General features: G+C 51.1%; 1 protein-coding gene across 3 annotated transcripts in view; it reads left to right on the top strand.

Annotated features, from left to right (window-relative positions):
* CNPY1 (canopy FGF signaling regulator 1) overlaps nt 1–24,945 on the top strand; it is a 153,809-nt gene that overhangs the window by 108,228 nt on the left and 20,636 nt on the right. Inside the window, exon 1 of one of the 3 annotated variants that reach the window (XM_057302792.2) lies at nt 11,840–12,022. The exons of 1 other annotated variant lie outside the window; for it this stretch is intronic. In XM_057302792.2, coding sequence (XP_057158775.1) covers nt 11,993–12,022 — 30 coding nt within the window. In that variant the 5' untranslated portion in view covers nt 11,840–11,992. Of the gene's footprint in view, nt 1–11,839; nt 12,023–24,945 lie in introns of those variants that run through there. One more of the 3 variants, XM_003816349.4, reaches the window with a different exon arrangement.

Genomic DNA, 24,945 nt, shown 5'->3' with positions numbered 1-24,945 from the left:
CAATTACCAACCATTTATCCAAACAGCAGTTGGTCTTAATCTTCTAACCTTTCTCTTGTTCAGGGTATCAGCTCTAAATTGCTTCTGAGTCCTGGGGGACCCAAAGTAATCTTTAAGCTTGAAATTGAAGTATCTCTCTCAGCACCTAAATTTTGTGTCTCGTCAAGTCGAAAGACATTTTGGCACTGTTCTTCATCAGAATAAAAATAGCGCGTCTGTGGTTCTTGGTGAGGCCAGCAGGGGGCCCAGAAGAGGCTAAAGGGGCGGCCTAGAGACACTCAAAGCAGAATAGTCCTCTTCTGGGTACCACACTCCCTCCCCCACTGCAAGATGTGCAGATTTCTAGTTGGGGGTGCAGGTTGTAAGACGCACTTTCTGGAATAGACCGGACAGTTGGCTATGCAGAAAGAAGAAACGTTCTTGCACAACCTAGAGAGGGGCTCCCCCTGAGGATCAGAGGCAGTGAGTGGGGCGCTGGAAGGGTGGAGTCTAAGACACCAGGAGGGACCCATTAGGGGACACCTTCCCCTCTGAGCCCTCAGGTACTAGGTGCCCAGAACACATAAGCCAATTTCAGCATCATTCTAAGAGAAATATTATTAGAAAGGTGTTCCCCAATATCATCCAACTCACTCAAAGCTAAACAGAAGTGGGTCTGGATTTCTTGCAGCTTTCTTTTGTTGTGATGCACTGCACCTGTCTTAAATAATGCAAACTAGGCTGTCTGTGTGGGGTCCGTGTCTTCCTGGAGCTGTGTGCCCATCCGAAGAGGACAGGGCAGGAAAGGAGAGTCACAGACGGGTGCCGTGGTTGAACTGTGGGGCTGTGACAGGCAGCCCTTACAGAAAGTACCTCAGGCTTCTAATGCGCCTCAGTTATGAATGAGGGAGGAATTTCCATCCACAGGTCAGTACCTCCCACAGGAGAGGGCTGGGCTCTCAGGGGTCCCTTTTGGGTTCGTTGCCTCCCCAAAGGCACACTCAAGGATGGATCCTTCAAGAGCCGTGTCTGGCAAGTCCACCGGAGGGACCCCGTGCAGGCCCACTGGCTGCTCTGCTGCAGGTCTGACGCCTGCACCCCGGAATCTCAAGGTCCTTTGTGGTCACCTGAATGCAGGACATGTGCCTCCATAAAATCCAGTACAGTCCTGGTCCCTGACACCGGCCGGGAGCTGATTCCCACTGTCAAGCAGGGCCAGGGAAGATGTGAGTGCCTGTCTGTGTGTGCATTGTGTCCACGTGTGTAATGTGGGGGTGTGTGCCAGCCAGCATAGCTTTGAAGATAAGTTGAGTCTTAATATTTTGATAACTTCAATCTGGGCTATCAGACACATCATTAGTGCTCCTGGGCCAGCAGAAAGGAAGTCTTTCTCTACAGGCCCGACAAAGGGGAGCCAAGGAAATGACTGCAGAGCCCTGAGGAAGGGGCTGGAAGGGGAGGAGCCGGGTGGCCCTTCTTTATTGACAGCTGCTGGGCGACAGCCTTTAAGTGATTTTCTAGTCCTGACAATGACCCTGCAGAAAGAATAGCATCTCTGCATTACTGATGAGAGCGGGGGGAGTCAGGCCAAGTGGCCGCAGCTCCCACAGCGGATGGAGGGCCGTGCAGGGACTGGGATGGCAGCACCTTGTACCTTCCACCCTCCTTGAATTCACACTGCATCCTTGAGTGATGTGACCCAGGAGTCCACGTTTGGGGGTCCTGAGCCTTTCCAGTGTGTCTAATCCCAGAAAGGAATTAAGTTTGCCTGGAGAAAATGGGCCACACCCTCCCCTGCTTTCTGTTGTCTTGGAGGATGTTCCACTTCAAGGCGATCAAGTTGAAATAGCTTTTCCGATTTTGCCAGGAACACTTAGTCTGCAAAGCAATTGAAAGCAGCTAGACGGCTACATTCACCAGTGTGCCTAAGGCAATCTCAGAGTCGCAGCTACAAGGAGCTGGTGCTGATCTCAGGTGATCTTTCTGCCCAGGGCTCCTGCTCAGCCAGAAGTAGCCCAGGCCAGCATCACACGGAGACTTCTCTCTGCAAACATGGTGCACCCTGTAGGCGCGCGGGTGGGTTCCTCGTGTTGGAGAACTCGTCTTTAAAGCCCTTGTGTTGGAGAACAGCATGGCCTGGCGGTGGGTGTGTGGCTCAGCAGTTCCTGCTTCTGGCTAACTCACAGCAGAGTGACCCCCTCACGTCCCAGCACTCTCATGCTTCAAAGAGCTCCACTGTCTTCCCCTGGAAACTTCTAGAAGGTCTCTCATCCTTCCCACTTAGAAAACTCTTCCTTGCTGTGATTCACATTCCTGTGGCATTGTTTTCTTCCGTCAGCAGGCTACTTGGCCAAATTCGGAAGTAGGGGATCTGGCAGTGTGAAGTCAGCTCTGCCCTTGCTCTGCTTGGACTTGGATGGGGGCCAGGCTGGTGTTACTGCGGGGGCTACTCTCCTCCTTCCACCCAGCAGCTCACAGAGCACGTGCTCAGCTTGGCCTTCAGTGAAGAACAAAAGAAGGCACACAGCTGCCAAATGAGAGGGGTTTCGGGCCCCCATTGTCCTGCCTGGAGGAGTCTTGAAGCCAGAGGTGTTCCCAGCCTGGCCCGGCTGGCCACAGAGCGGCAAGACCCCTTGCCTGCTTTTTTCTCCTTTCTGGACCTCAGTCAGGCTGGAAAGAAACACAGGCCGTGTCCTCAGAGCTGAGGATGCTGATGCCACAGGGTCCTTGGAGAGGCTGTTCCTCCGTGGGAGGGGTGAGGCGGGTTCCCTCGAGAATCCGAGTTCCTAAGGGGAGCCACGGGAAGAAGCAAAGCGAGTGAGTGGCCTCTCGGCACTGTGCAGACCCAGTGTGTGCAAAGCGGCCTGTGTCCATACCGGGCTATTCTCTCCGTCTAGCCTCGGGCGGGGGTGGGTCTGGGAGGGCAGTGTGGACAGGGGAGATGTGCAAACCAGCTTCTCTCAGGCCAGGCCTCCCTTGCTTAGAAGAAGAGTCAAAGGAGGCCCCCAGAGAGCAGCCAGTGAAAGGGCTGTGGCCGCAGGCGGGCCTCTGCCCGCACTGGCTCAGTCCCTGGTGTGGATGTGGGGCTTGGACAGACACAGAGGAGGGCCAGGTGCCCACGACAGCCTGCATGTCCTCTCAGCAGCGGGTGGGTCTTGGGGTCCGGCTGCACCACAGGAGCCCCGGGATATGTGGGGACCCCGCTTTTTTTTTTCTACTCTGCATACTTTGCCACTAGCAGCATTGTGGCTCAGACAGAAATCCCCCAGCCCCAGGGGTGTGCAGTGGCTCTTTCCACGTGAGGCCCAGCAGTGAGGCCCCAGCATCAGTCAGGAAGCTTGGGTGAGCCCTGAAGGGCAAGCAGAGGTCTCCATGAAGAGCCTTTCCACGCCCACACCCAGGACCTTCCTTCCTTGGCTCCCTACGCCCGCCCATGAGCAACGGGTGCTCTGACCATGGTTGGGGGGTCACTCCTTGGAGCCTGGTGACTCCCAGACCCGTAGGTCCGGGGAGCAGCTGGCAGGACCAAGCAGGACTTGCTTTCCCTGGGACTCCCCTGACTCCCCTGCCCAGCTCCACCTTCCCTGCCTGCCTGACTCCCCTGCCCAGCTCCGCCTTCCCTGCCTGACAGCACTCAGCCTGGCAGGGAGGGAATCAGCTCTCAGGCCCTACAGCAGGGGTTGTGAATACTCCACATCGAGCGTCCCACTGCACGTGTTCTGCACCGGCTTCTAGGATTTTCCCAGCAGACTTCTGCCCCCCCGACCCTGCCCCTGTCATGGCAGCTGGCTTGCAAACACAGCGTTCATTGGCTGCCTTCCAGTAGAACTTCCCCTCCACTCTAGTGTTTCCAGAACCTTCCAGGTAAACAGCCCTGGGAGAATCCCAGCAAAGACAGTACTAAAAGGCCCCTTCAAGCAAAGCGTCCCCTCTATAGGGCTGCCGTGGTTTCTGAGTACCAGGGCTGCTTACCCACCTTTGAGTGATGGTTATAGAGGCTGGTGAGAGGCTGGAAGACTTCCCTTCCTGGGAAGGACCTCAGGGTGTGTGGCTCCATCCACACTGTCCTCCTGGCCAGCCAGGCAGCAAGACCCTCGAGGAAGGGTGCTCCAGCTTCCCTTGAGTTAGAGCAAGACCCATGGACAGTCGCCCCACACTCAGCAGACTGCGGGGGCTCTGGGGAGCCTCCAAGCCAGGCCCGGTTGGCCTCCCTCCCCATCATCTGAGGCTGACCCCCCAAGCAGGCTAGAAGGGAGGAAGGTGTGGGTCATGTGGTGTGGGGAATGATTAGAAAATAAGGCTCATTATTGTAATCAACATCATTCTCAAGCTAGCTCAGAAGTCTTCAATGTTATCAACTTTATGGGACAGCCTGTAGAAGCAGAGAGGATGGAAGGGGCAGCTGTTTAGTAATACACGATGTACAGGGACCTCAGCTCCCGGGGACTGACTGCCTTGCTCTGTTGGAAACATTCTCCCTGGCCAAGGATTTTAGTGCCGTTCTCCTTGAGAAATGAAATTCACGTGCCACGTCTTGCTCGATGTTCATGATAGGCTGGGAGCTCGTGCTCCGCTCGCGGAGGTCTCTGTCTTCAGAACAGTGGGAACGGGGAGGCTCAGCGGGGGAGCGCTCACTAACGTCCAGAGTTCAGAGAGCTGCCTCCTTGGCCCGGGGCTGTTGGTGACAGGTGGGAGACCACCCCTGCTGCCACCGTAGGTGGGGTGTCTTCACTCGGTAGCTCCTCACACTGGCACAAAGCCTCGTCTGTTCAGCAAAATGCAGCCAGCATCTCAGCACTGCAGTTATTTCCCTATTATTTATTTATTTTTTAAACAAATTGGATTAATGGCACCTTTCCTAAAACAGAGCAACACAGCACAAGACAATTTGGAGGCAGTTACTTCACGTTTGCTTACCTGTCTCCTCTCCCAGTGACGAAAGGCTGGCCTCCCAAATGAGGGTACGCATGCACTGCTGCTCTCAGCGGGGCACCCAGGGTCAGGGAGCTGGAGTCGAGGGGCTCACATTTGCTTTTAGATTTTGAACCTCCGAGCTCCAGTCACTGGATACAGGATCACCAGGGCAAGCCGTGTGTTACCCACAGGGACCCAGGAAACGTGTGTTCACCGAGGGAATTGTAAATGATGAAGCAGAGCTCAGGGGCGTCCTCTGCCTCGGCTGAGTGTGAGAGCAAGGCCTCGCTCTCTGCGAAACTTGGAAAGTTCAAACAGAAAGCACCAACAGCAACAGTGAGGACGAGGCCAATATCCGGTTTGCACCAACACCTCATGCTTCTTTAAGCTTTAAAACACAACTCTGGGAGGTAAACAGGGCCACTGTAATTAGCTTCATTTTAGAAATGCAGATGAGGCCCAGAAAGCTTTAGTGACTCACTTAATTTTGACAAATTAGTATTAATTTAATTTGCTGATAAGTTAATTTAGAAAAATTCCAATACCATTTGCTAGCGCTAAGATGAGGAGAACGAGACCCCAGTGCACGGTGCTTTGGCAAAGCCGAGCACTTGAATTAAAGGACATTGGAAGTCCTTCGAAGCTGTCTCAGAATCCTGGACTTTCTAACCTTGTTTCCTCCTCCAGCCCCCAAGTGCAGAGAGCCTCTCCCTGGAATTTCCTTATCCGACTTAGGAAACTTCTTTCCAAAAGAAATACAATTGTCTTAAGATCTCTTCCCGAGGAATCTGATCAAATAACCAGGAAAGATTTAGCCACCAGAGGAGAGAAAAGCCTAAAAGTTGCCGCCACCCCCAGACTTTTCGTCTGTTCTTCTGAGGACAGCTCAAAGTGATGACCTTGGAGGCTTTGTCACATAAGAAGAAAATCTGTATTCATGGTGCAGTTCTACCCCTCACCTTCCCATAACTTGCTGGTCCTATTCAGTTTCCTAAGAGAATCATTGACAAGATAATGTCTGCCTCCTGCGTCCATTCCTTTCTCCTAAGAATCACTGACTCTCCCCTAAAATGGCCTACGGGCCCCCACTTCCCTCTCCTCCATGAAAAGGGTATTTAAGTCTCAACCATCTTGCCCTTGTTGGAGTCTCATATTTCATATGGCTCCCATGCTAACACACATGAATGTTTGTCTGCTTTTTTCCCCCCATTAATCTGTTTTTCAGTCATTTCAGCAAGCCTTCACAGGGAGCAGAAGGGAAGCTTTCCCTCTGCTCCCACACTATTGACAGAGCTACCCCATCCCGTTATGTACTATGAAACAACAGGGCACTATAACATCCTGGAGCTGTGCAGTGCGCAACCTGCACAACTGTACATGGACAAAATGAGAGGGCAGGCTATTCTATCAGGCCAGCCAGGAGGTGCAGGGGGATTCAGTCCATCAGCAATTTTCCTACTCACTAGAGGGCCATGAAATCCGTGTAGTGGCATACAAGAATGTAGAAATACATATTAAATATCAGAGTACATCTTATAGAAAAGGAAAGTATGTTTTGTGACACTTTATATAATGGGTTTTGGTGTAAGAAGTGGGTCATGTCCAAAAAATTGGAAGCCACTATAGCAGATGGCTGTCCTCAGCATGATACGGTAGCCTAAAGATATTTGATTTAGGAAGATTATTAATACCCAAACAATGCCACAACAATTCCTGACTCCTTCTGCAGAAAGAAAATCAGAACGTCTCCTCTGAATCCTCATATTACAGCAGTGACAGCTTTGGCTTAGCGGCCTACGCTTTCTATGGACCAAGGGACCGCAGCTGGGCAGGGTGGGGTGGGGAGCGAGACAAAGAAAGGGGCTCGAAGCTGGCTCCTGGCCCCTGGTGGCAGCAGCCTTGGGGCTCAGATTCCTGCTGATGTGCCCTGGCACTGGTCTCCTTTGGATCAGCACTCCGGGTCTACATGTGGTGTGGACTAGGGGAGGAATTCTTCCCCCGTAGGAGCTCACACTCTGACCCAGAGACCTCAGCAGCCGCCAGTGTGAACGCCACGTCTCAGAGAGTGAAGGGTGAGTTGAGTGGGGTGGGCAGGAAGTGAATAGGAGGGGGCGCGAGTCAGCCCATGGCGGTGCTCAGAGCAGAAAAGTGAACAGCTTTGCATGGGGTCTCTTTTTTAACAAGGAGGACATTTGTCCAGGATCCCCCAGCCCCCAGAACTCCCCCTCATATCTCATGGGTCAGGAGGGCCTCTAACGCCTGTGGCTAGACCAACTTCGGGGCAAGTGGGGCATTCGCAGACGTCCCTCAGATCAATCCAGACCCAAGCTCAGGGCCTTGTGGGGGTGTGGCCTGTCCTGGGCACGTGAGGAGGGGCAGAGTCTGGGGTTAGCAGGAGGGGGGTGGGAGGGCTCTTTGGTGGATGGTCCCCAGATCTGCCACAGTTCAGGGTCACACGCGGGTGAAGGCGGAGAGCCCAGGAGACAGTGAGACCAGCCTGCAGGGTCCCCAGTGTCTGAAAATGAGGTTGGTGGCAACAGTCCCTAGTACTTACTTGCATTTTCTTGCAAGCACAAGAGGAAGGGATGGTGTGCAGATGGACTGCAGGGCTGGAGGCCACACTTAGCAACCAGGAGTTTCAGGGATCACCCCTAAATTGTTTTGCAAGGGCTGTTGGCCCATGGAGCCACCTTAATAAGAAAATTACTTCAGCAACAATTGAGAAAGATGATGGTGCAAGAAAATGATGTTCACAGGAAACTGTAAATTGCCATGTGAAAAAATCCGAAGGGTATTTTCCTATTATTAAGTGCAAAAAAGAGGTTATTAACCCACACATACAGATGCCCTCTTACGTGTCTGTGTCTGTTCACTGCAGGAGGGAGCCTCAGGAAATACACTGAGACAATAGTCACAGTTCTTGTATCTGCGTATTACTGCTGAGCTCCTTTCTTTCTTTTTTTGTTTATCTGTTAAAATTTTTTCTATAATAAACATATTACTTGTTAAATTTAAAACATAAAGTTTTGAAGGTTTTTTTTTAGAAATCAAAAGAATTCCATGATAATGTAGAAATTCCTATTCTAAAAAGTAGCATTGTTCTTAAGAAGATGGAACACTATACACAGACACGTGATTTTGTTTCGTATAAAATATTCAACAGAGGCTGGACGCAGTGGCTCATGCTTGTAATCCCGGCACTTTGGGAGGCCAAGACGGGTGGATCACCTGAGGTCAGGAGTTTGAGACCAGCCTGGGCAACACGGTGAAACCCCATCTCTACTAAAAATACAAAAAATTAGCGGGGTGTGATGGCACATTCCTGTAGCCCCAGCTACTCAGGAGGCTGAGGCAGGAGAATCACTTGAATCCAGGAGGCGGAGGTTGCAGTGAGCTGAGATCGCACCATTGCACCCCAGCCTGGACAACAAAAGCGAAACTCCGTCTCAAAAAAAAAAAAAAAAAAAAAGAAAAAAAATTCCACAGAAAGCTGTGATGTGGCCCTCCCTTGAATTGTCCAGCTTCATTCCTGGTGGTGTCACTGGCCCTGGAGCAGCCTCAGGAACCGATGCAATCCTCTATTTTTGCTCCATGCATGTGTCCTTTGGTGCTTTAAGAGTCCTTGGGAGGAGAGGCTGGAAGGGAGGTAGCTTCCCCCTTTATCTCTGCTGCTACTCTCTCTTCTTTCCATAACTCTCATTGGCCAAGGACCTGCTCTTCTGAGACACGTGGGTCTCATCTCTCAACCATCTAGAGGACATGAGAAGATGTTAGCATGCGGAGTAATAAATAGTCCCGGCTCCTTTACTTACACTCCTCATGTTCCTTTCCTCTCAAAGAAGAGCAAGAAGCATCAACAGATGGATGCTCTGGTCCTTGCATCCCTAGGACTGGGGGTTGTATACATTTTTAATTTATTTGGTGGCTTTTATTGTGTACCATCTTCTATTTTATTTCTTTTTTATCTTATTTAAAAAGAGAAACACCATCACTCATTTTTATTTAAATTGCTGGCATGATTCTTTACTGATGGTGTTTGTCAGAATAGTTTAAGTATCATACACTGCCTGGTGTCAGTGTGGATCACCACGAGCGTTGAGAGTTGACTTGTTGCTCATGTCGTAGTCTAGTGTGGGTTGGCACGGGGCTCTGCTCCACTTGGTCATTCAGGGACCCAGGCCCTTCTGTCTTGTGGCTCCTCCTCCTCCAAGCCCGAGTCCTGTTCATCCAGCAGGTGGATGGGGAGAGAGAGCATGGAGGATTCTGTGGGAAATGTTTACAGGCAGGGCTAACAGGGAGGGGCCTTGCTTCTGCCTACGTTCCACGGCTGGGACTCCAGCACATGTCCTCACCTAGTTGGAAGAAGGGCTGGAAACAGTCGAGCTGTGTGTCCAGGAGGAGGAAGAAGTGGAGTGTGGTGACCATATAGCAGGTCACTGGTCACTGGAGAGAAGCCTGGTAGCATGGGACAAAGAAAGGCACCTCAGTACGGCCCTGGATGCATTTGGTGACCTGAGAAGTTTCCTGAAACCTATGACTATAGGTCTCAAGCACAGAGCGGCCCGTAGGCTTGCTAACCTCCCAGTACTGCAGAAATAACCAGCCCCGCGCAGGACCTGTCTGCTGCAGTGGGTGATCAGTAATCCACAGCCTCCCTTTCCCTGGGGACTTCACTCCAGGTGACCACAGGTAATGCTGCAAGTCCCTGTTTCACCACTGCATGCCATGGATTTACAGCATCCCATTTCAAATGGCACCTGGATCCCCACTGCCTCTGACCCCGCCAGGTGAGGACAGCCCAGCCCAGAATATCATCCTGGAGGGTTTACTACCTACAGCCAAACCTTGCACCAAATAAAATACTTGCCAGCCTCCAGTTGCAAATCTCAGAAACACTTGAGCTCTTTTAAATGGAAAGGAATTTACTGCCTCTTCATACCACAATACCCTCCCCATACCTGATTCCCATGAGAAGATGTTGTAGTCTTCTCCAGAAAATCCTGATGATAGCAGACGATGCTTACCAGAGAACAGCAGAATCGGTGAGAAGTCTGGCTCTCCGTCCACCGCCTTCCAAATCACAGATGAATGCATCCAATGACACGACCCTGATCCCATAGAACCCTCCAGCTGCAAATGAGTCTTGGAAGTGTAGGGCTTTGCTTTCCAGCCTCTGCAGCCCCGTGGAAGGTAGGATGGGCCCTGAGTGTCACCTCCCTATTTGAAGCCTTCTAGGATTAAATCAGGCCTCGTTTGTAGGCAAGGAAGGGAGAAGGGGTTTTGGGGAGGCAGTTGGTTGGACCTGTCTCATGATATGTGCTCTGTTCATTCCCGTATTCCTTCATGTCCTTTGGTAAAGCTTTTCTGTCTTACTCCTGTGGATTCTGTATATTTCTTGAGTGTATCCTTATGCCTTGTGTGTGTTCGGCTGCCATTGTGCCTGAGTGTGTGCACCTGTAAGCTCTTGGCTTCTCCCATCTCTGGATCATGATTCATCTGCAGTTGAAATGCTCCCTTCCTCCTCTCCCAAGTGTTCAAACTGAGAAGGCTCTCCCCTGAAGCTTCTGCTGTTGGTCCGGCACAGCTCACCTTCCTGGAGGCAGGGCACATGGGAACAGCTGGCATTAATACTCCATGATGATTGGAGCCCTGGCACCAATGCTGGGTCCATCCCACAAGTGCTTGCATACTGACCGGGCAAAGGCAGGAGCCCCACAAATGTTGGATTTGGCATTAGGGAATTGGGGATGCAGGAGTGTTTTGCCACTTGTTTGTTTTTGAGCGGAGCCTTCTCCGTGCCCTTTGCAATGTGCTGTGCATCCAGCTGCCTCTTCTGCTGAACACAGCCCTGCTCTCACATCAGCCAGGTCACCGCTGGGCTGTCTCAACCTCCCTTTCCCCAAGCTGATGTCCTGTGCCCACCAGAGCCAGAGAACCGCCGACCTCCTCAGTCACATCCTCCCAGGAAGATAGGTGATGCCCTCCAGCATCTCTTGTCCACAGACACCGAGCAGAGGCTGAGCTCTGACTCCCCAGCCTGGTCTTTCCTGCTCAGGAGCCGCCCAGCGCCCGCTCCCTCAGTGCCCAGAAAGCCCTGTGCTTTGCATGTTAGTTGTGGCCTGACTGTGGCCTTCACCGGAGGCCAGAGTCCCATTACGTTCCAGTCTCCACGCCAGCCCCTTGCTGCTGTGGGGGCAGTAGGGGAGGTTCAGGACCCAATTCTATGAATTGCCCGGACCTGCCACCAGGGCTGCCTCGCTCAGTGCAGTGGGCCACCCCGCGACGCTGTGAGTGGAGCCGGCTGAGACATCGGCCCCTGCAGCTGATCCGCCTTCCCGATCAGTCCCACATGCTAAGGCCTGACGTCATCAGGCCAGGGTGGAAACTCACACCTGGGGGAAGAGGAGCAAGTGTTCACATCGAGTGTGTGTGTGTCTGTGTGCCCACATGCAAGTGCACATGTGCATTTGTGTCTGTGCACGTGTGTACACATGCATGTGTGTCTATGCATGCGTGTGTGTGCCTGTGTGCACGTGTGTGCATGTGTGCCTCTGTGCACGAGTGTGTGCATGTGTGTGTGTGCATGCACGTGTGAGTGTGTGTGTTTGAGCTCAAAGTCACCTATCTCAGAGCAGAGACAGGGAAGGCGTGGAGCAGCTGCGTGGGCTGGCAGCCTATCTGGGCACCAGAGGAGGCATCTGAGGCCATCAGGAGACTGTGCCTGGGTCAGGGGAAAGGAAAGGCGGCTTTTCCTGCTTACCTGTTTTGGGGCCCTTACCCGCTGCAGTGCACATACAGGGCAGGCATGTCAGTGTCCTAGGGGGACGCAGTGCTCTTCCCGGCGGGGCCAGCAGGGGGACCTTTCCCCCTGGGCTTCCAGTCCTCCGGCCGCCACCTCAACAAGGGGTTAACACCCCCTCCCCCTCCCAAACCTCAGGGATTAAAAATTCATGCTGTCCCCAGGGGATGTGGCGAGGAGGAGGGGATGTGGGGGACACAAAATTAAAAGGGAAAGGGATTATTTTTAATCCTCTTGGTGGGTGCTGAAACAATGCCGGGAGAGCAAAGCCGCTGAGAGTTTGTCCCGTTAGATCCAGGCATGAAGGACGGACTGTACTACAGGGAGCAGGTAATTACAAACTGCGCATCTTTCTCGTCTCCGTAAGAAATTCGCCTTAACCCCATAGCTATTGCTTCTCCGGTCAAAGGTGCTCAGATTTTCATAATGCCCGGCGCTGTGGACGGGTGGAATTCACATTTGATACCCACTTTTCCCCTCGGGGCTTTCACGCCGGACCAGGATGGAGCGAAGCGATGGACCCTGCTGGTGCTGCGGGACTTCCCACGCGCTGGGTGGCGGAGCTGGCCCCGCTCTGCGCGGGCCGGAGCGTGCACCTCGCTGTCATTCTGAGGCGCGCCCTGCACCCGCGGTGAGGTGGCCGTGCAGGCCTCACTTGGGCATATGCTTAGAGTAAACAAACATTAACTTTGCGTGGAGAGCCATCGGGAATGAGGCACAAGCTCGTTTTGTTTCCCCTTCCTCTTTGACGAACGGGCATGTTCCGAGCCGGAATATCCGAGCAGACTCACTTATCTGCCAAGTGAAAATGTCAGACCCTGAATGAGAGGTGCCTGGCTCTTTCCTCCCTCCAGCCGTTCCTGTCGGGCGCGGAGTGGGTTTTGAGGGTGAGCGAGGCCGCGCCGTTTGGGAGGCGCTGTTTCTGCGGCTGCCTGTGTGGTGTGAGCCACGCAGATGTTGTCACTGTACAGCTTATGCTTGGTTACTCTAACTGCAATAGAAGATCCTCTAGCGATGTGCAGAGCTTGCACCTGTTAGAAGGACATCGAGTGGGTATCGATTTGGGATTCTTTTGGTTGTTAATAGCGGTAAAGGAGAAATGAGCATGTTTTGTTTTCTGACTGTAGACTCAGACAGGTGGTGTGTCAGGGCATGAATTTTCCTGACTGATGAGATGAACTTTATCCGTCATGTTTCCCAGGGACTCCCAACACGCATAGCCAGGAGACAGCGAGGCACAAGCACGTGTGTGTTGCAGACCGAACTCCATGAGCGAGGCAATTTTTCCATTGTAATAATATGGGAAGATATTGTAGAGGTATTATGGGATTTTAAAATTCAATTTCTTTTCAGTTGGATTTGATTGAAAAAAGAAATTCTCAGCAACCTATTTTAGGAGGAGGTGGTAGGAACCATAAAATACAGCAGTGGATCACCTGGGGTCCTCCTTCTATTTTCGAGACGGAGTCTCGCACTCTCGCCCAGGCTGGACTGCAGTGGCGCGATCTCAGCTCACTGCAAGCTCCGCCTCCCAGGTTCACACCATTCTCCTGCCTCAGCCTCCCAAATAGCTGGGACTACAGGCGCCCACCACCGTGCCCGGCTAATTTTTTGTATTTTTAGTAGAGACGGGGTTTCACCATGTTAGCCGAGATGGTCTTGATCTCCTGACCTTGTGATCCGCCCGCCTTGGCCTCCCAAAGTGCTGGGAGTACAAGCGTGAGCCACGGCCCCGGGCCCATCTGGGGTCCTCCTTCCAAAGAGCTGGAGAAGGCTGTTTAAGAACAGTTGAGAAAGGCAGTGACCTACAGGAAGACACAGAGCCTGCAGGGACACACAGAGACACAGCTCTCTTCTGTGAGCAGAACCCACGAAGCTAGCTTTGTCATCAATCAGCTGTAAAACCAATCACGCTGAATTTTCAGAACCAATATTTCCTCTCTAAATGTTAGTATCATTTTAATTTATGAAGTATCCTCCTAGACATCGATCTCTGCAAAATCTTATGTATTAGTTTGAGCAGATGCTGACGCATATCTTGCTTTATTTGCTCAAGCTGTCAGTCTGGAATCCAGGTTGATCTGGTTCTCACACTTTAACCTGATCCACGCAGGGGGAGTGACAGTGCGCACAGTGAGGGCCGCTCATCTTGCTCAGGGCTTCTTGCTGTTGCTTCCGGGCTGACAGTGGCCAGAGGCTCAGGGCTTAGGTGGCTCTAGGGAACTGGTGAAGCAAAACAAGCCTTTTCTCCACTTCTGAGGCACCGCCCTGGAGCTCTGCCCAGGCTCTCTCTTAGGCCGGCACCCATTGGGCCTGACATTCTTGCTGGGATTCCCTGTTTGCTGTCTGCCTGGTGTGATTGTGTGAAGCTGAATGCAGAGAAAGCTCCCAAAGGGTCAACAGGGCTGCTCTTAGGAAACAGAAGCACAAATAAGGAATTATCCCCTCTCTGAACACTGGCCGTGTCTCTGTGGGCACAACCCCATCTGACAGGGAAGTGCCGATATCCTAAGCTGCAGAGAGAGGAAGAGAAGGACACACTTTGAGCAGCCTATAAGTCAGGACCGGCCGGTTGAAGGCTTGGCGGTGTCCAACACCAGACTGCGCCATCCAGACACTGTTTTAAAACTTCTAAATTGGTTGTCGAAGCCTCTCGAACTTAAATGTCACGGCTAGCCTAATTACCTACGTGTTATTTAGATTCTATTTCTTGAATCTCAGTTTCTAAAAACATCAACATTTAGCACGGAAGGCAATTACTTGTCAAGAATTTTGGCATAGTGTGAGCCCAAATTTTCCTTTCAAAAAAGGCTTTCTGGAATGAGAAGCCTGTGAACAGCTAGAGGAGAGAGTGAGTGGTCACACCGTTTGCAGCACCGGCTCTCAGCTGGGGCCTGAGGACGCAGGGCACGCATGCCTGTGGGAACTAGGCGGGTTGTGTCTGAGGACAGTCAGATTGGTTCTGGGCTCAGTTTATAGCCAAGGATGTCAAGACAAACTGCACAAAGGGCTCCACCTGAACAAAACTATGCGGAAGGCCAAGGCAGGGAGACCATCAGACTGGAGAGCAGGCAGCCTTCGTCCCAGGAGAATGACTGAGCCCAAGTTTCTACTTTTGGACCTAGGTTCTATGCCAGTGGTTCTCAACTGGGGATGGTTTTGTTCCCCAAGGGACATTTGGCAGTGGCTGGAGACATTCCTGGTTTTCACAGCTGGAGGGGAGGAGAGGCTCCTGGTATGCAGTGGGTGGAGGCCAGGGACGCTGCTCAGCCCCGCAGTGCACAGGGCAGCCCCACAACACAGGATCACTGGGTCCCCCACGGCAGTAGTGCTGAGGGTGGAGAAACCCTGTTCTATAAAAGTCAGGAATTTTCTTCACTCAAATGCAGCATGCCAATGTTTAGAGGAAGTTGTGGCTGTAGCCATATAAAGAATGATCTGAGGCTGCCTGGCCGTTGGCAGTGGTTCATACCTATAATCCCAGCACTTTGGGAGGCTAAGGTAGAAGGATCGCTTGAGGCCAGGAGTTCAAGACCCCTGGGCAACATAGCAAGATCCCATTTGTAAAAAACTTTCTTAAAAAAATATAGCTGGGCATGGTGGTACACATCTGTAGTCCTAGCTACTTGGGCAGGTGCAGGGGTCATGGAGGGGAGAGGGGCTGAGGGAGGAAGATTGCTTAGGCCCAGGAGTTTAAGGCGATAGTGAGCTATAACTGCGCCACTATACTCCAGCCTGGCTAACAGAGTGAGACTCTGTCTCAAAAAAAAAAAAAAAAAAAAAAAGACCCTGCTGGTGATATGTGTTTATTTCCATTTAAAAACCTTTGCTGCCAGTTGTGGACCTCTGACTATAGTTAGGGCCGATGTGGAGAGAGACACATCAGCAGGACAGGAAGAGGCTAAGGTGGTTGTGGAACCGTGCCCCAAATCCGGTGAAGCAGTGCACTGGATTGAACAGTGCCCCTCAAATTTGCATCCACTCAGAAACTTGAAGTGTGGGCTGCGCGCAGTGGCTCATGCCTATAATACCATAATTTGGGAGGCTGAGGTGGGTGGATCACTTGAGGTTGGGAGTTCGAGACCAGCCTGGCCAACATGGTAAAGCCCGTCTCTACTAAAAATACAATAAATTAGCTGGGCATGGTGGCAGGCGCCCGTAATCCCAGTTACTCGGGAGGCTGAGGCATGAGAATCGCTTGAGCCAGGGAGGCAGAGGTTGCAGTGAGCTGAGATCATGCCACTGCACTCCAGCGTGCATGACAGAGTGAGACTCTGTCTCAAAAAATTAAAAAAAAAAAAAGAAAAGAAAAGAAACTTGAAGGGTGACCTTATTTGTAAATAGAACCTTTGTAGATGTTGTCGGTTAAGATGAGGTCGTACTGGAGCAGGGTGGGGTGGGGCAGGGCCTAATCCAGTGGCCAGCATCCTTATAAGAAGATAAGATGGAGACACAAAGACACACACTGGGGAGAATGCCAAGGGCCCTGGGAGGCAGAGGGGCAGTGATGCATCCACAAGCTAAGGAATGCCAAGGGTTGCCAGCAGCCACCGGAACCATGAAGAGGGAAGGAAGGACCCTTGCCTGAGCCTGCAGAGAGATCACGGCCCTGCTGGTTCCTCAGTGTTGGCCGCCTGGCCTCCAGAGCTGTGAGAGAGTGAATTTTTGTTGTTTCAAGGCCCTAGCTTGGGACACTTTGTTACAGCAGGTTAGGAAACAAACACAGGCCAGAGGCATCTGAAGCTGTGATGGGTGAGGATGATGGCCAAAGGACCCAGCCACGTGGATGGTTGGAGGCTCAGGGTCCAAATCCAGCCCACATAATGTGGATCAAGATTTCACGCAGAACGTCGGACTTCTGGTTTCTCATGAAAGACTGGGAAACAGCTACTTCCAGCCTCTGGCTACTCGCTGGGAGCTGACTGTCCAGTTCCCTCTCCTGGGGTCTTCGGAACCTCCAGGTTCGGAAGCCCAGAATACTCATGGCTGGGACAAAGTTGTTTTTTCTTTTCTTTTCTTTTCTTTTCTTTTTTTTGATATGGAGTCTCACTCTGTCACCCAGGCTGGAGTGCAGTGGCGCGATCTCTGCTCACTGCAAGCTCCGCCTCCTGGGTTCACGCCATTCTCCTGCCTCAGCTTCCCAAGTAGCTGGGACCACAGGCACCTGCCACCATGCCTGGCTAATTTTTTTGTGTTTTTAGTAGAGACACGGTTTCATCATGTTAGCCAGGATGGTCTTGATCTCCTGACCTCGTGATCTGCCCACCTTGGCCTCCCAAAGTGCTGGGATTACAGGTGTGAGCCACCGCGCCCAGCCCAAAGTTGTTTTTTCTTAGGTGGAGAAGCCTTGTCTATAACCAGGTCTCTAACAGAACAGGGAAGTGCAGGAAGACCAAGAAGGCCGTGCTTCAAAGATGGGAGTCTCTGACGCTTTGTGGCAGCGGAGACAGTGTCCTGTTCTTCAGCTGGCCCTGGAGAGCCACAGCCTTGCTGTCCTGCCTATGCGGGGACAGGGGTCCAGCTGACATTTCTGAGTGCCACTGTCTACCCACCCACCCTCTGCTGGACTTGAACTTCCCTTCTCTCCAGTTAGAATGAAGAAGTGATCCCAGCTTGGCCTCCACATTGGCAGCAGCTGATCCCCCCACGGCGTAGCTTAACCTGGGACAGAGAAGGAAGAGTGACAATGACCGAGAGCTGGCATTGTCAGAGCTGTGTGAACACACTTGCCCAGAATGGGCGAGTCTAGGCTCCTGGGCCCGCCCACCACAGTCCTACAAGGCCGAGAAGACCAATTTAAAGCAATGAAAGAAAGCGCTGGCGAGGATAAGGCTCTGGTGGAGAGGTTTTAATTTTATATTAAAAGGGGTCTTATTCTCCTGCCCATTGTTGAAGTCAAGTCAAAGTTAATTAGGCTCTTTGGGCCCTTCTCATGTCCTTTTTCCTGAACTTTCTGAAAACATCAGAGGAAAGGAGCCCTCTCCAGCCACATGGAGACTGGGCGTACGTGTTCTAGAGAGCTCTGCTGTCCCTTCTCTACGACAATGCAGGATTAATGGCCATTTCTAATATTTGAGGGGGTTCCTGAGGCCCACTAATAAACTCATCTATTTAGCAAAGGTGCTCTCAAGCTGCCTGAAGGTTTGGGGAAGGAGCCTGACCTCCTTCGGGGCCACCAGGGCCACGCCTCAGGAGAGGCTCCTGGAGATCCCTGCACTGGCCCAGCAGCGGCCGGGACCCCTGTGTGTGGCTTTCCAGGCCCTGTGCAAATCAGGTAGGCTGAATACTCACATGTCTCATTACTCTATGTGGGTTTTCAAATATTTCTTTGTTAAAAATGTTAAGGCCAGCTGCTGTGGCTCAGCCCTGTAATCCTAGCACTTTGGGAGGCCAAGGTGGGAGGATAGCTTGAACCCAGGATTTTGAGACCAGCCTGGGCAACACGGGGAGATCCTGTCTCCACAAAAAATACAAAAAAAAAAAAAAAATTAGCAGGGTGTGGTGGCGTGTACTTGTGGTCCCAGCTACTCAGGAGGCTGAGGAGGGAGGATCATCCAAGCCCAAGAGGACGAGGCTGCAATGAGCTGTGTGATTGCACCACTGCACTCCAGCCTGGGTGACAGTGAGAACTTGCCTCAAAAAAAAAAAAAAAAGAAAGAAATTAATTATCAAAGTAACACATGATGATTTTAGCAAGAGATAAGAGAAAAGACGCATGTCTACCTCCCGACCCCGCTCCATTCCCATCGGAGTCAAGAGCCTCGCCCTTGCCAGCACTGCAGTCGCTCAGACACCAGGCAGCAGCTATGCAGGTTTTTGGCTTCGACGTTTTAAAATAATAGTGAAACCCCATCCCTACTAAAAATACAAAAATTAGCTGGGCATGGTGACAGGCGCCTGTAGTCCCAGCTACTTGGGAGGCTGAGGCAGGAGCATCGCTTGAACCCGTGAGGTAGAGGTTGCAGTGAGCTGAAATCATGCCAGTGCACTTCAGCCTGGGCAACAGAGCAAGACTCTGTCTCAAAAAAAAAAAAAAAAAAAAAGAAAGAAAGAAAGAAAAAAGAAAAGAAAAGCATGGCTGCCTAGGATATGGACATTTTCCAGTTAAGAAGACCATTCTACAGATGGACACATATTGTTTCTGGTGTTTTGCCACCACACAGCGATGCTGCAGCCTCCGTGGTGCTGCATCCTTAGGTATTGTTGATTGGATTTCTCCAGGACAGATTCCTGAAAGGCAGGGGTCAAAGGCAGGAACATTTTAACACGAACTCATGTTGTTGGACTGCTTCTCTGAAGGCTGCAGCATGGATATTCCAGCCAGCAGTGGATGACAGAGGCTGCTTTCTTGCATTTTGCCAGCGCTGGATAATAGCATTCTTTTAATTTTGGTAATCTAACCAGTGAAAGATGGTATTTCGCTATTGCCTTTATTCCCCTTTCATTGACTACCAGTGCAGTTACGCATCTTTCCACCAGCGTGCTACTTGGATTTCTTATTTCGAGGTGTGTATTTGTAGCCTTTGCCCAGTATTCTACTGGGTGGTTTGTCTTTCATGCCATTGTGAATGTGGGGATAGTAACTCTCCCTGTCCCGCCTGATGCATGCCTCCTCTGGCTGTGATCTGTGTGCGGTGGCTCCCCTCCCCCATGGACACCTCCCCGTCCACGAAGGCATTGGGCACCCCGTCTTGTTTGAGAATGTCCCCTGCCAGCCCTTTGTTACACAAATCGCTTTCTCAATTTTCTTCCATTACTGCATGCTTTTCTTTTCCGTCTACTTGTGGAGTCGACATGGAGGGTGTTTCCTGGGTGAACATCACAGCGTGTACCAGAGCCGTTTATCAAATAAGCCTTGCTCCCCCCACACTGAGTTGGAATGACACTGTGTCACTTTTTTACAAAGATGAATTTGTGGGAAAATAAGATATCAGATATTCTCTTACACCTTCTGAACATCAAAAGTATTTTGATAGCATTTTTTAGGATATTTGTTAAATTCTGCATTTTATTCTAGCTGTGTATGTACTGTAACACATTTCTATCCTTAATTACATTTTTAATCTTGTACCCTCATTCCCTAGCACAAGATTTTGCTCATAATAGGTTCTCAATGTCTGGAAAATGAAAGAATAAGTAGTTGATAATAGCTATGTCATGTTAATTCTATGAGGAGTTGGGGACTATTTCTGATATTTTGTGACGACTCTAGGAAAGTGATACAATGTCAAGAAAAACAGAGGAGTTAGGCACCTGCTCACATACTGGGTATTTAATTTGATGTTAGGCACCTGTTCACCTACTGGGTATTTAATTTAATGATGTTGTGTCTGGGATGTCAGGTTTTAGCTGATCAAGACTAGCATGATATAAAAAGAATCCACAAGATCAGAATTGGTGTTTCATAGATAAGACACAAATAGTGTGGCTTTGGGGTCTAGGAAGCCCTGTTTATCCAGACAGTAGCTTTGCAGTACACTAAGCCCTGTTGGGTGTGGGCCTGAGATGGAGTCTGTGGTCTTGCCGGTACTGGCTGGGACAAATTTGAGAATCTGTAGGAGAATATATTACATGAGCAGAAGCGCAATGTTCTGATCAACCAAATATTCTGTTTAAGAGGGGGAAACATTGCATTTAGAATTTGGGAATAAAGAAAGATGAGCTGGGTGTGGTGGCTCACACCTGTAATCCCAGCACTTTGGGAGGCCGAGGCAGGTGGATCACCTGAGGTCGGGAGTTTGAGACCAGCCTGACTGACATGGAGAAACATGTAAAAATACAAAATTACAAAATTAGCCGAGCGTGATGGCGCATGCCTGTAATCCCAGCTACTCGGGAGGCTGAGGCAGGAGAATCGCTTGAACCCAGGAGCAGAGGTTGCAGTGAGCCGAGACTGCACCACTGCACTACAGTCTGGGCAACAAAGAGTGAAACTCTGTTTCAAAAAAAAAGAAAAAAAAAGAAAGATGAAATGCTATACTATCCTCAGGGAGAAGAAATAAACAGGCGATTCAAGATTCCTGAACAGACAAAAATAACCATCATCTGAGGGTGTGAAGTGCTGAGAGAGAGAGGAAGATGATAGTAGCATAGCATAGCATGGAGTTAGGGGTAGTTCACCAGGTGCTGATGGCCTGTGTGTTCCATTTCATAAATACAACAGGTGCAGCTGTGCTGCCAGGTGCTGAGGGTTGTGCTAGCCACCACCTAATAGACCTGAATCTTCCCTCGGGCCCCTTAGAACAGTGGTCCCTAACCTTTATGAGTCTTCCCTCAGGCCCCTTAGAGCAGCGGTCCCCAACATTTATGGCACCAGGGATCGGTTTCATGGATGACAATTTTTCCAATGACCAGGGAGGGAGGGGGGGATGGTTTGGGGATGACTCAAGCGCATTATATTTATTGTGCATTTTATTTCTATTATTACATTGTAATATATAAAGAAATAATTATACAACTCACCATAATGTAGAATCAGTGGGAGCCCTGAGCTTGTTTTCCTACAACTAGATAGTCCCATCTTGGGGGTGATTGGAGACAGTGGCAGATCATCAGGCATTAGACTCTCACAGGGAGCCCACAACCTGGATCCCTTGCATGTGCCGTTCACAATAGGGTTCACGCTCCTATGAGAATCTAATGTCGCTGCTGATCTGACAGCAGGTGGAGCTCAGGCAGTAATGTGAACAATGGGGAGCAGCTATAAATACAGATGAAGCTTCGCTCACTGGCCTGCTGTTCACCTCCTGCTATGCAGCCTGGTTCCTGACAGCCTGCAGACTGGTACTGGTCCAAGGCCTGGGGGTTGAGGACCCCTGCCTTACAGGAAAGTTCTTCTTTTGTCATTCGTATCTTGGAGGGAAACGAATCTACCCTTTGGCAGGTGTGGCTTGCGCAGTGCCTGAGTTTACCACCCCACCTCTAGCCTCGAGGCAGAAGCAGGGGCCATTGGACTACATTATTAAGTCTTCACTTCTGAAATCAGACTTCCGTTAGCACCTCCGGCTTCCATAACTAAGCACTACAATCCAGATGTCTTACGCAGAAATGATTCCCTCACGGGGCAAAGGCCAGAAGTCCAGGACCATGGTGTTGGCAGGCTCATATTTTTCTTGGGGGCTCAGAGGGAAAATCTAGTCTGTGGCTTTTTCTAGCTTCTGGTGGTGGTGGCAACTCTTGGTGTTCCTGGGATTAGAGACCTATCACCCCAGCCTCTGCCTCTGTAGTCCCACAGCCTTTCTCCCCCGTGTGGTCTGGGTCTCTTCTTGTGTCTGGGTCTCTTCTTGTAAGGCATCAGTCACATGGGATTAGAACCCATCCTATCCTAATATGATCTCATCCTGAGTGTATCTGCGAAGACCCTTTTTCTGAATAAGGTCACATTCACAGGTACTGGGGTTAGGACTTGAGTGTCTCTTTGGGGGACACAGCCCAACCCACTGAGGTTTTATGACTGGGGGATCCTGGGGCACTCTCCACTATCCAAGTCCATGAGGCTGATGGGCTTTGTCCCCGCCCGCCTTCTGTGGGTTGTTCTTGGGTGGCAGGGGTGTTGGGGGCACCGACCCAGACCCCGTGTTGCTCCGGTCCCTCTGTGGCCTCTTCATGTTCGGTCACTGCTGAGCAGCTGCAGGGTGAGCATCAGCTCCCAGAGGCTGGAGCTTCCCACCCTCCCACACGGCCCTGGTGGCCAGCAGTGTGCCCTTCCCTCCAGATAATAATGAAGATGTTACGGGAAACAAACCCTAACACTGACCTTTGCAGCCCCTCGTGAAACACCACTCCCTGCCCCCGCCACACCGACCCCCATCTGGGTGCATGGCTGAATGTCATTTATCCTTTGTCTCTGATCTTTGAGTCGGTTTCCGGTACATGAGACTGTTCTCATCCAGGCGGGTTCAGACCATTTGGCAAGAATAATTTCCCAAGCCTGGTATTAGATGCTGCACAAAAGTCTAAATACATAATGCATCTAGCCTCGGATTTTGTAATTCTGTCACCCTCAAAACAAGCTGTCAAAACTGTCTGGCATGACTTATCCTTAATAAATCCCTAGTCCTGTTAATTGCTCCTTATTCCACTGAATAAGAATTGTTTGAATCCACAAATCGGGTAAAGAATGGAGGATAATGGGATGTGTTTAGAGGATTGCAGTGTTTTTCCCCCAGGACAAAAGGAGCTAGAAGACACAGTGGGCACCGTGCGGCTCCCATACAGGGAGGCTGGATTTAATGTGCTTCAGCTTTGAGTCTGGCTGTTTTCAAATGGTTCTTTCCATAGAACGTTCGGCAGGAAAGTGATACATTGGTTGTCTTGGAAAAAGAGAAGGGAGGCTGAGTTCTGTGACACTGATTGTTCTAGAACCCATTTGGGGGCACCTGCCTGGTGCTATGCATGACTGGCGTGCTGTAAGAAGTAACCAGGGGAGTGTGCATGGTGGTGTAGACAGGTATAGTGGCTCTTACGAGGACTGTGGAGGTATCCCAGCACCTCCATGAAGACGAGGTGCTCACCCCCTCTGGCCCTGACACTCAGAGAAAGGCTTTGGCTCCAGATAGACCTGGTTTATCTTCTGGCTTCAGCATCTAACCTGGTTTTGTGACCCTGAGCAAGAGACTCACCCTCTCGAAGGCTGCGTTTCCTCCTCTCTGAAGTGGGGCGGGCCGCCAACCTCAGGGTAGGAACTGGAGCTGGGATGGAAGCCCCCAGCAGGGACACCCTGACATGGCTACTGCCCACCCACCTTAGGCCACGAGGAAACCAGGTCAACAGGCACTTACAGAGTGTGTACCACATGGTGGCATGGGCAGAGACATGGCCTGGCGTGACAGTCACACTCTGGGCCTCCCCCACTTTGAAGTGTGTCTCAGGGCCTCGGTTTCTTGGCCTACAACATGCGGTAGCGATACCCACCCCGCCAGGCTGTCACAGAAGACTGCACCTCTATATGTGCAAAGCCCCATTCATGGCTCCTGGCCCAGAAGGCATCCTCAGTCAATGCCAACAGGTAGAAGATGCAGTGCCTGGGTGAGCACAGCCCGACTCTCCACGTGGTGCCGCAGCTGTGGGTGTGGATGCATGTGGGCACGTGTGTGCACGTGCGTGTTCAACACGTCTAGAGGAACCTCGGTTGTGCCCACTAGGAGGAAAGTGCTGTTGGCCTCCAGAGAAAGGAAGATGATTTGGCAGGGGCATGAGCAGTTGGGGACCTGCCCTTCCAGAGGTAGGATGACGTCAGCCGCAGGGCAGGGCACAGGTTGCAAACTGCAGGTGCAAGGCCGCTGAAGTGAGGCTGGCATGCTGGAACCTGGCAAGCATCTTCTCTAAACATAGTCCATAGCTCAGGGTGCCGGGTGCCAGGTCCCTGCCACCACTCTGCTCAGCTGGGGACAGTACGCAAATGTGGGCGCAGCTGTGTCCCACGAAACTTTATGTATGGACAATGAAATTTGAATTTCACATCATTTTCATGTGTCATTAAATAATATTCTTTTGACCTTTTTTCAATCCTTTATAAATGTAAAAACCAATCTCAGCTCATGGGCTGTACATAAACAAGGCGGCGGCCCAGGGACTCTGTATAAGAGGGAGGCTGCCGCCTGGCGATTTCAGGCCCAGACCACAAGTGCTGGGAGGACAGGGACCCCTTCACTTTGTCCACTGCTGTATCTTCACGTCCAGCAGGACCCTTGTGCAGAGGGGATGCTCAGGGGCCATGAGCAAGCAAGGGGATCTCAGCGTTTGGCTTCATGGCGTGCACTAGACTTTCTACTCTGGGGAGGTTCTTTGTCTGTCATTCTTGGGTCCCCTGCATGTAAAGAAACCTGGTCCTGCCCATTAGAAACACCACTTGTTTTTGTTCATGTCAGTCCTTCGCACAGAGCTCCTGGGTGGAGTTTACGGAATGCATGTGATCTCTACAATCACAGAGCCCCATCGGCGACTTTCCTGGAAGGCTCGCTCCACCCACAGCCAAGGATTCTTGGGCCTGGAAGAATATGGGACTAAGATTTCTTCTCTTCAGGAGCTTCTGAGGGGAGGGGAGCCAGCCTTCCTTCCTTCCTTCCTTCCTTCTTTCTTTCTTTCTTTTTTTTTTTCATTCTCATGCCTCAGCCTTGTGAGTAGCTGGGATTACAGATGTGTGCCACCACACCAGGCTAATTTTTATATTTTTAATGGAGATGGGGTTTTGCCATCTTGGCCAGGCTCATATTGAACTCCTGACCTCAAGTGATCCGCCTGCCTCGGCCTCC

Source organism: Pan paniscus, chromosome 6, assembly GCF_029289425.2.
Source record: "Pan paniscus chromosome 6, NHGRI_mPanPan1-v2.0_pri, whole genome shotgun sequence".
NCBI lineage: Eukaryota > Metazoa > Chordata > Mammalia > Primates > Hominidae > Pan > Pan paniscus.
Note: the sequence above shows the minus strand (reverse complement) of the source record. Positions and strands in the feature narration are given on the sequence as shown.